Here is an 11,951-nt window from a genome sequence, read left to right on the forward strand (position 1 = left end):
GAGTAAATTACACGAATGGTCCCTATGGTTTAGGGTAATTTACGTGTTTGGTCCCTAACTTATTTTCTTAACTCGGAAGGTCCCTACTGTTTGTTTTTGTTACGCGTTTGGTCCCTATCTTACCTAAAAAGACTATTATGCCCTTGATTTTTTTTAATTTATTTAAATAAACACACCCCTAATCCCACCCCCTCAACTTACCTCACCTACCTATCATTTTTTCCTCTTTAAATAATAGTCTTTTTAGATAATACAAGGACCAAACGCGTAACAAAAATAAACAGTAGGTACCAAACGCATAACAAAAACAAACCATAGGGACTTTCCGAGTTAAAAAAATAAGTTAGGGACCAAACACGCAAATTACCCCAAACCATAGGGACCATTTGTGTAATTTACTCTTTTCATTTTTAACAACATATCAAGTTAACTATGTTCCAACAACTTGAGATTCAACCAAAATCTCGAGTTCATGGACTTTTAGCACGATTTCACAACATTTCAACACACATAACATGTAAAACACACACATTCAAGCAAGTATACAAAGATTTTACACAAGACCTTGACTTATATCCCCCTCCCCCCCCCCCCCCCAAAGAAGGAAAACTCGAAAACAAGGGGTATAAAGCTCACCTTGGGGGCTTTTCCGTTTATAGAGGAAGAGGAAGGAGGTTTTCGGCCCTAGCTTGCTTCTTGAGGAGATTTGTGAAGTTATGGTGTTCTAAGAGCATAATCACGAAAATGAAGTGGTATGAGGAAAGATTTTTAGTGTAAGCTTGGAATAGAACTATAGAGTTTATCAAAAACATACCAAGTTACGGAGCTTGAAGAAGACTTTCTTGTAAACACACACACACACACAAAACCTACAAAATTTGAAGAAAGATATGAGAGAGTTTTTTGAGTGTTGAGAGAAAATAAGCTAAGAGTTTGAGTTTGGAAATGAAAAGTGGATAGGGAATGGTGGTGGTGCTTGGCCGATGAAGGGGGAGAAGGGGGTGATAGGGTTGACTTTAGTTATGTTTGATGTGAGTTGCTTAGATACATGAAGGGTAATGCATGGTTATATGAAGTGTAAATTTGAGGCGACATCATATTTATCCTATGTAGTCTTTTTTTTATTAAATGGGATAACCGATCGGCCCAAAGGAGAAAGCGGAAAAAAAGGATTTTTGGGCTTGAAGGGAAACTGAGAACACCCTAGGCACAATAGCGTTTTCGGTTGGCACAAGTTTTTGGGCTTGGATTGGGCCCAAAATGGTTTCGGCCCAATAATAGGTCCAAAAGAAATGGATTGGGTTCAATAAGGATTTTTGGTTTAGAGAGAGGGCCCAATAGAGATTTTTGGCCCATTATGGCCCAAAGAACGGTCTTTGGTCTAATGAGACTCTAAGTGAAGGCTTTCAACCCAAAAGGGCCCATTAGAGGGTTTTTGGCCCCAAATATTTCCTAATAGAGGTTTTCGGCCCATTAGGGCCCAATAGGAGAGGCTTGGCCCAAATAGGGGCTTGGGCCGAGAAGGCTTGGGCTAAGGTCCAAAGTTGAGTGGACATAGCTTATTGGGTTAGGTTTTGGGCTTTCGCGACGAGGTTTCGACTAAATTCAAAATTTTTGGATGTATAAACTTAGATAGCAATGACGTCGATTTATACTACACGTAGTGTTACATAGTTACACAAAGAAACTATCTTGTACATGGATAAGAAAATTAGCCCTAATCTGCTAGTTGTGACAGATACCGGGCGAGGCCTGGTGGAGAGCGAGGGCCCAATATGTGACTTATGTATGTGTGGTATGTGGTATCTTGGGAACTCACTAGGCTTTGTGCTTACAGTTTTCAGTTTATGTTTCAGGTACTTCGGTTTTCAAATGGAAGAGCTCGGGATGATTGCAGAGCACACACCATTCGATTCCGCAGTTGTGGTTTACTCTAATAACGATGGTGTATTGATAAAACTGATTACTTTGGATTTTATGGCAATGATATGGTTTGTGGCTTTATTAGTCTAAAAATGAAATAATTTATAGTCTTATTTTTGGGACGTTACAGATGCATTCTTGGACTCTTTGAGACTTAAAGTTTAGATATTGGTTGTTTGGACCATCCTAATGGATAAAGTTGGAAACTTTATCTATTATGAAACTATTAAGTACCACCAAGGTCTACCATTGTGTATGTGTGTATGTTTATCAAATTTTAGTGTGTTGAGTTGAAGGTGAGTGGGAGAGAGACAATGCTTCGAATGAGGAAATCAAATGGACCAAGTATCTTTTTTAATTATATATATATATATATATATATATATATATTTAAATCATTAATGATATATTGGTAATTTTACATGACCCTAACCCTTACTTTTTAACATATTCAAATGGATGTCTCACATAATGATTATTGGTGTAACAACTTTTGGTTGAATTTGACCATTGATGCGCGGAGAAGGTGATCTCTATCCATAGGCTTCTGCCACGGAAGATTCTAATGTCACATCTTTCTTTGGAGGTCAACAGCTTAACCAATCGGGAAATGCGATGAGATGAATTCTATCTCTCCCTCCAACACCAGACTGTGGACATTAAAAAAATGTTTCATAAGAACCATTTTAAGGAAAAAATAAATCATAAGCACCATTTGTGAAATTTTGTCAATTATAAATTTTCTATGAAAAATATATTAAAATTATGTATGATCATTCTTTATTTTGCAATATCGTGATTGTAAGATCGAATCGGGGTCGTTAAATCCTAGAAGAAATAGTTTAAAACATAAAAAATACATATAACAAATCAGTTAATCGTTTAGTTAATAATAAATAGTTTAAAACATATAAAATACATATTTAGTTAATAATAAATAGTTTAAAACATAGAAAATACATCTTCAATACAACCGTTAACAATAATTAATTAATTATAAGTTTTGAAGTGTTCATAGTATGTTCGGCAAAACTAGTTGAAAGTTCTATTTTTTTATTTATATGAAAGTGTTAGAAAAAAGTAGTTGAAAACTTTTAAAACATGTAAAATTATATAAAAAGACTTATCTAAAACACACCATTAATTTTAAAAAATGATAATTAAGTCAATTTGCAAAATTATAAAATGTTTTTTTGTTAAACTTTACTTGAAGTAGCTTTTGGATTTAGAGTTTTTTGTTTTAGCTAAAAGCTAAAAACTCCTACTTCCAAATGAAACTTTTTTTTCGAGGTTTTTTTCAAAATAAAATACTAGGAATTATATATATATATATATATATATATATATATATATATATATATATATATATATATATATATATATATATATATATATATATATATATAATAACAACAACAACGATCATACCTCCGATCCTAAAAAAAAGATCCTAATGATTACCAAGATAAAATCATATGAGAAACACAACTTTTTTTACTAAAAAAAACTAGCAACTTAATAATATGTAGAAATATGTTCTTTATATTTTTTAAGGATAATTCTGTATATACCCTATTAAACATCAAAATATCATATTTTGTCCAGCATAATTTTTAAATATCATATTTACCCTTCTAAACTTTCAAAATATCGAATTTGCCCAAAATATGTATTTTATAATATTTTATAATCATTCTAAATATTCTTTATCAATCGACTATTATACCCTTTTCTTCCTAAGTAATTTTTTTTTTGCATACCTTTCCATTTCCATTTTAGGAAAAGATCCTTCTCGATTATTTAATACTTCCTTTACAAGTTCATATCCTCTTTAATAAATAAAAGTTTTTTTTGTTACTTGTCACACTCTCATTCAGTATGTCAAATGTCATTTTGTGGTTATTTTGAATTAGTTTTTTTTTCCACATGTCATTTTATTAGTTTTTCTATTTTATTAAATTCCACATAATATTTTAATATAATAATTGCAATAAAAATAGCAGTAAATGAATATTAATTTCACTAATAAACTTATCTTTTAATTTTAAAATTCCCAAAATTAAAGCTTATTAGTTTCTTTTCTTTATTAAAATTATTTGTTTAAATTTAAAAGATAAAAACATTTCCATTATAATAAATCATTATTTTTCTTATTTTCTTATAAATTCAAAGTTCTCAAATATTTTGGTATTTGTGTTTCATTTTTTTTTTTAAATCAACACATGTAATACATGGGTCTCACAACTAGTTTTACAACAAAAAATTGTCTTGTAAACTATGTGTATTTGCAAAATTCATGTTTACAAAAAAAAATATTGTGTAATCTAAGTCAATATTGTTTATGTATAGAAATAAAATTTAACATATGGCTAAATTCTTGCAAATATATTGTATAATATATCGATTGACTAGCCCATGGATTGGTTTGTCATCGCAATGATTACTCTAGTGTTTACACGATAAAATTCATTGAGGAGAACTTTGATTCCTTCGTTTGTATGCTAATTCATTATTGGTTGTATGCTAATGGGATTCGGGATTCCACAATGCGTTATTAAGAAATGTAAGGAGGGTTTGAAGAAGATATAGACACCATGTGATTATTATGAAAGCCACAGTTTTGGAAAGTATTCTGATTTTGAGAAAGACGTGTGATGTATTATTGATTGGGAGGGTAAAATAGTAAACTTGTAAATGCAATGATTTTAAAGGATTATTTAATATTAAAAGGTAAGGATTTGAGTAAATATAATATTTTATAAACTTATATAAAATAAATTTGATATTTAGAAATTAAATTAAATAAATATGATATTTTAATTTTTAGAAATGATATATATAAAATTCACCATTTTTATTTATATTTTATTTGTCCATAAAGATATTGTAGATTTTCATGTTAAAAAATGATTATTATAATTTATCTGCAATTGAAAGTAATTCGAAAGGTAGAGCACTACAAACATCATTGGTTCCTAATGCAACATACTCACTCTATATGCCACCCACTATGTATTATATATAACATAAATTGTGAGTAGCCTTACCAACAGTTATTTTTCCCATTCAGATTTTCGCCACCAAACTTTCCACTTTTGGACTTTTGCCCCCTTATTTCCATTTGTTGACATTTACTACCTTATTTTCATGACAAAATTTCACGTTGGTCCCTGTAGTTTACACAATATCGCACTTTGAGGACTTTCTAGCAAAAAGTCACGCGAATGGTCCTTAAGGTTTCATTTAATTGCGCGATTGGTCCTTGACTCTAACCCCGTCATTTTTGAGCCGTTAGTGAAGGGGTAAATTTGTCTTTTCATCTTGCAGTCACTCTAATAATCGATCATTATGCACATAATATACGCATGAACTCTGTAATTAAGTACAAAGATCATCTTCCTCAGCTACGCATTACCCTTTCGCATTCATCTTCGTCTTCTCCAACAGAACACAAGGCAGAGGATCATCTGTCGATTGAAAACGATAATGGTGTTAACGTTATGGTCACTTCGTTCCAAACACACTAAAGCATCAAATTATGATTTGGAAAGGATATACCGTAAGTGACTTACTAAAGTGATCTTTGATTTTCTCGATTTGATATTATGCCCAAATTGTTGAAATTTTTTTTGTTATTCTTTATTTCAGAGGGAATAAGCAACTATTTCACTCTGAAAATCCATCATGGTGGGATATTCACGAAAAGCCCTGGGAGAAGGTACGTAGATGGAACAATAGACTATGTTGACTTCGTAGATATTGACGTTTTCTCTGTGCATGAGTTGGATACAATGGTTCGAGAAATAGAGTACGTAGAAGGGCAAACTTTGTATTATCATTTTCTTATTCCAGAAGTAGAGTTGGACTTTGGTCTGTTACCTCTAGGAAATGATGGGGATGTGCATGTATTGTCAAATTATGTGGAAAAAAATAACCTTTTAAGTATCTACATAGAGCATGGGCATACAAGGGTTAACAGTTATTTTTTGTCCCCCACCAAGGTTATTATTGAGGAGTTGGTTACTGATGTATCCCCTGAACTAGATAGGAACCAAAAGAAGGGAAAAGTTGTTGGGTCTTCTAGGAAAAAATTAGACTACTCCCAGTCCATTGTGCCATATGGAACATTTGATGGACCTTCACAAGTGATACAGGATAGTGAGCCAGTTATGGATGATGAGCCAGTTATGACTGATGAGCCAGTTTTGAATGATGAACCAGTTATGAATGATGAACCAGATTTGAATGATGAACCAGTTATGAATGATGTACCTGTTATGAATGATGTGCCAATCATAGATGACCAATATGATGAGCCAGTTATGAATAATGATCCAGTTGTAGATGATGAATATGATTGTGAGGATAGTGCAGATGAAAGTGATTTTGATAGTCAGCATGATGCAAAAAAAACAGTGTTTGATGAGGAACCTTTGATAGATGATGTGGAGGTGAACATGATCAACTTCTATAGTGTACTTGATGAAGACATTGACTTGGGCCAGCTTGATCCGACAAACAATAATACTAAGGAACATGAAGACATTGAAGATGAACCTTTAGAAGTCTTAGACAATGATGTATTTGAGTCATTTGCTAGTGAAAAAGAGCCTAGGAAGAAATTGTTAAGGTCCATTCTAAAACCAGTTGCTTGTTCATCTGGTGAGGTTCACACTAAAGCTTTTAAGATTGGTCAGACGTTCAAGGAAAAGGAAAAAATAAGAGAAGTTATTGCCAACTACTCTGTAAAAGAAAGGAGGGATCTACATTATGTAAAGAATGACAAGACAAGAGTTAGGGTAAAGTGTAGGGGTATTGTTCCTGAATTGACTGGTGACAGTAATAAAGATAGGGGCAATTTAGTACTTTCCAAGAAAACAACTTGTCCATGGGTTCTTTTTATATCTAGGGCAGATGAGAAAGAACTTTGGACTGTCAAAACATACGAAGATTCTCATTCTTGTTTGCAAACAAGGACAGTGAGGGCTTGTTCATCTAAGTTTCTAGCTAACAACATATTGCATCAAGTTGAAAGTAACCCCAAGATCCCTACACGTGCTTTACAAGAGGAGTTAGTACAGAGGTATTCACTTTCAATATCAAAGATGAAAGTATTTCGGGCCAAAGCTATGGCAAAACAATATGTTTATGGTGATTATGAAAAGCAGTACGGTGTTTTGAGAGAATATGCCATGGAATTGAAGTCAAAGAATCCAGGAACAACTGTGAAGATAGATGTCGAAACTGAACCCAATGTGTGTTCTGAGACAAGGATCTTCAAACGGATATATATATATATATATATATATATATATATATATATATATATATATATATATATATATATATATGCTTAGGTCCATTAAAGGAGGGATTTAAAAAAGGTTTGAGGGATTTTCTTGGATTTGATGGTACGTTTTTGAAGGGTCCCTTTCCAGGACAAATTCTTACTGCAGTTGGGCTTGATTCGAACAATGGCATTTACCCAGTTGCATATGCCATCGTAGAGACTGAAAATATTAACTCTTGGACATGGTTTTTGGAACACTTGGGTGATGACTTAGATTTGAATTCTTCATCTAACTTCACTTTCATTTCAGATCGGCAAAAGGTACCCTCTAACTTTTTATTCACTTTTACTTTTTTTTATTATTTCATTTACTAACTTATTTTAATTGTACTCACAGGGAATCTTGGCTGCAATAGAGAAGTTATTTCCATCAGCTGAGCAAAGGTTCTGTTTAAGACATGTGTATGACAACATGAAATTGAAACACAAAGGAGATGAATTGAGGGAAGCAGTATGGTGTTGTGGAAAAGTATACAACATACCAAAATTTAATAGGGCTATGGAGAAACTGAAAAAGCTTAACCCAGAAGCACATGAGTCGTTAAGTAAAATTCCTGCAAAACACTGGGCAAGATCCCATTTCTCTGGTAAGTATCATACTCTTTTCACTAACATATTTCATAACTGATTTCAGTAATTAATTGTTTGGTTTTATATATAGGAAGGGCATTGACTGATAGTTTAACAAATAACTTGTGTGAGGTATTTAACTCCAAGCTAGATGAGGCAAGGGACAAGCCTATAATCACTTGTTTGGAATATATTAGAGAATACCTCACAAAGAGAATAGTAAATGTTCATAAGGTGCTAGACAAATGCAAAGGTTCTCTAAGTACAACTGCAACAACAATCTTAGAAAACACTAAGACAAAGGCAAGTAAGATGAGGGTTCTATTTAATGGAGCTGATAAATATCAAGTGACTGGTCTATGGATGGAGCAGTATGTTGTGAATTTGAAAGAGAGGAGTTGCACTTGCAGGAAATGGGACATTACAGGTATTCCATGCCAGCATGCTATTGCTGCAATGTATGATAAGATGCAGAATGGGTCAGAATGTGGAGATCCTGAGGCTTGGGTGAGCAAATGTTACTGGCTCAGTACATGGAATGTTATGTACCAACACACAATTGACCCAATAAATGGAAGGAGCATGTGGCCTAGATCTGATTGTCCAACAACCTTTCTCCCACCCAAACATCACAAACAGGTTTGTTGTCATACATGTTTTGTTTAATTTAACTTGAAACTATTTAATAAAATTGTTAATATGTAACCATATGAATTTGTTTATAGGTTGGTAGGCCAAAGAAAAAAAAGGAAGAGGGCAGTTGATGAGCCAACTCAAAGTACCAAGTTAAGTAGGAAACACTTGACAGTCACTTGTAGCAAATGCCACAACAAAGGTCACAATGCTAGGACTTGCAAGGGACAGGGAGGTCCTAGTGAAGCTGGATAGGGGGTGGACAAAAGAAGGGAAAACATGTTGTAGCTTAGTTTGTATTTCTAAGTAATCTTTTGCTATTATGTCTAATTAAAGTTAGAACATGTTTACTAAGTTTGGTTATGGTATGTCAGTCAAAACAACTACTTTTGATAGGTCTTTTGGGTATTCTATGTTTGTAACATGATATTACACTTACATGCATTATGGTTAATGGTAATGCTACTTTGGTAATTAGTTTTTTGGCTATGTTACTGCACTTTAATAATCAACATTACACTTACATGCAATCAAATTGACAATTTCCTTCCTTGCTAATATAATATCCATCACATTAAAACAAAACATCAAACTTACATTACATATTATATCTGTTACATTTTCTTGTCTCAACATTACATACAATCATAGGGAAAATCCTTCAAAAGCTATGAAAAAAATGGGACCAAAACACAGATTCCAAGTTATAGATTTCCCCCCCAAATGCTTCTTGATTTTTTACTTGAAAAGGTAACACACCATGAAAAACAACCAACTCGTACAAAGTAGCCATTTCACCATCATCAATCTTGCTTCGAGATTGTTTCTTCCACGCAACAACCCCAGAATCACAACAGTTGACCTAGGGCACATGGGAGGGTCGAACCATCCAAAAAAGCTGCATGTTCCTCCTAACCTTGAGCATGACCAAAATCGACGACCTGGGTTCAAGTCAGTCCACGATGTCACCAAAATCGCCGGCCTTCCACAGTGGCATATCACCATCTTCTTCAATTTTGGAATAGAATGTGAGTAGGGAGGGAAGAACAGAGGCAAGGAACGAGAAGTAGAAGGATACAAAGGCGGACCTTAAATTATATACTCTGATGCACAACAAGATGAAAAGACAATTTTACCCCTTCACTAACGGCTCAAAAATGACGGGGTTAGGGTCAAGGACCAATCGCGCAATTAAATGAAACCTTAAGGACCATTCGCGTGACTTTTTGCTAGAAAGTCCTCAAAGTGCGATATTGTGTAAACCACAGGGACCAATCGTGAAATTTTGTCTATTTTCATTTATTGACGTTTAAGTCCCTTTGTGAACAGTTTATTTATGCTCATTCAGACTTTGGCTATAGTGGTTTGTGGCATTGACATTTTGGTCCCTTCACCGCCCATTACCCCCAATCAAATTTGTTGCTTCCACCATTTTTTTTGTGTTCTAAATTCCTCCACCGCTGTTCTCATTGCCTCTTTTTTTTCCTATATTTGTTCCTCGCTTCCCACCGCCTTCTTTTTTCTATCATCTTTGGTTCTCCCTCCACCCCGTCAGATACTCACCACAATCAAGTCGTTGATTTCCCTGATGTTTCTTAAGTCGTCAGACCAGCACTACCACCTACATCTTTCTATCTAGGGTTCGTCCATGCTCTAGCGTAGCAAACTACAGACGACGGTCGGATAAAGAAACAGAAATATAAAAATTTCAAGATTCGTCTCTTTGCTATCTTCTTCCCAACTGTTAGATTTTTTTCTCGACGGCTTAATTTTTCACGTGATTGTTGATTTCGTTCTTCATCTACTTATTTCCTTCATTTCTTTTTCTATTTAGTCGGTAGTAATCTGAATGTGGTGTTCATGTGTAGGATATGAAGGATATGTATGGCGCAGGGATAGGGGACGAGAACGACGGGGTGGAGGAATGCCAGTCAAAACGTCGCCTCCTTTATGTTTGGTGGTTGATGACGTGAAGAAGGTGGTCTAGACTATAGAAGATTGGTTTCAATTTTATTCTTGATCAGGTGTGATGGTGTCACCAGACCCGTACTCCAGGTATTCAATGAAAATCCCAGTAGAAGTAGATAATGTTTAAAAACAACATTTTAACATTTTGGCCTTCAAGTGATTGCTTATGTTCTTCTCTCCAAACCCAAATTCAATTTATCTCTTTTTTTCATCCACTTTCGATCTTTTGGACATCTCAATCTTATATTTATGATCCAAATAATAAATATTAGTGATTATATTTTATATTTATTTGATGATTGTTTTCTTATTTAGCTTTAATATCCTGAAATTGAAGGCCTAGTAGACCTAGACACCGATTTATGTCATCCTTTCAGCAGGTATGCCACGTATTTTTATGGTTCGGAAATTACGACTTTGTTTTTGAGAATTGATAGAATCCGGTGTGATTTAGAAAGTAGCTTAAAGGTGTTTGCTTCATATAGTGATGATAACGAAAGATATGGTGGTAAGCAAACAGTGAATTAAAATCACAATCGGAGGTTCTAGTGAAGATAGATAACAAAAATGGGGTTCCGTTGAGAGTCGTATATTACTTAAAGGATAAAAAATTGCTTGTGTATAACCACATTCCTGTTGGTAGCTTTTGTGATCTTTTCCATGTTAACTACTTAACATTTTTCTCACTACATTTTCAATTATTTATTCATTTTTATTGATTTATCGCACCAAAAAAATGTACAACTATGTGATCCTTACACCAAAGAACAACTGCAACTAACCCCTGCAAGTTGGACTTACTTTTGTTGGTCAATATGTGGTTGGTCTGTGTTTGCTACTGTGGCCATGGAAGAAAAATCGTAATAAATTAAAGTTATAAGTTATGTCGGCAAATTGGTTTTAGGTTGCTAATTGGTTTCAATTTTATGTTATTCAGGTTTTGTAATAAAATAAAAGATGTATCAAGACAAGTAGGTAGTTTGGAAGGCGGATATGGACCTCTACGAGATTGTCAGCACATCAACATTCGACGAGAGGCATTGAGTCGACCCCTATGAGTTTCCATAGCTGACGAGCGAGCGGTGTATGCTACTGACGTGATTCGAGGATGTGTACTCGAGATCTTCGGTGTTGAGTTCCCGATAGATCTGGTCCCGATTGCGATGGGAGACGTTTGCGTTATATTGGGCATGGATTTGTTGAGCCGATTTGGGGCGGTTATAGACTGCGAGAAGCAGATGGTGACGATACGAGACCCTAGTGGGGGAGTGCTGATTGTATATGGCGAGGGTACCCGAAGTGGGTCAGCATTTTGTTTGGCTGCCAGAGCGAGACAGAGTTTACAACAGGGCTGCAGCGGGTTTTTAGCTTATGTGATGGATACGCGAGTGACCGCTGAGAGGCCGAGTTCGGTTGATGATGTTCCGATAGTGCGTGAGTTACCGGATGTTTTTCTAGAGGTTTGCCGGGTGTGCCTCCTGAGAGGAAGGTAGAGTTCCGCATCGAT

The 11,951-nt window shown here is 34.7% G+C and overlaps 1 protein-coding gene across 1 annotated transcript; it reads left to right on the forward strand.

Moving 5' to 3' along the window:
• The first annotated feature begins 8,155 nt into the window (after window positions 1–8,155).
• On the forward strand, window positions 8,156–8,607 carry LOC145075534 (uncharacterized). Its single transcript, XM_079021747.1, has 2 exons — window positions 8,156–8,482; window positions 8,569–8,607. The coding sequence occupies exons 1-2, from the start codon at window positions 8,156–8,158 to the stop codon at window positions 8,605–8,607; spliced, it is 366 nt and encodes a 121-aa protein (XP_078877873.1).
• Window positions 8,608–11,951: the final 3,344 nt, after the last annotated feature.

The sequence above is a fragment of the Lactuca serriola genome, chromosome 9 (assembly GCF_051521515.1).
Source record: "Lactuca serriola cultivar US96UC23 chromosome 9, Lser_US96UC23_V15, whole genome shotgun sequence".
Taxonomy (NCBI): Eukaryota; Viridiplantae; Streptophyta; class Magnoliopsida; order Asterales; family Asteraceae; genus Lactuca; species Lactuca serriola.

Coding starts and splice junctions, on each gene's coding strand:
- LOC145075534 (XM_079021747.1), top strand. CDS start 8,156: ATGAGGGTTCTATTTAATGGAGCTGATAAATATCAAGTGACTGGTCTA. Junction 8,483..8,568: donor CACCCAAACATCACAAACAG/GTTTGTTGTCAT, acceptor ATTTGTTTATAG/GTTGGTAGGCCAAAGAAAAA.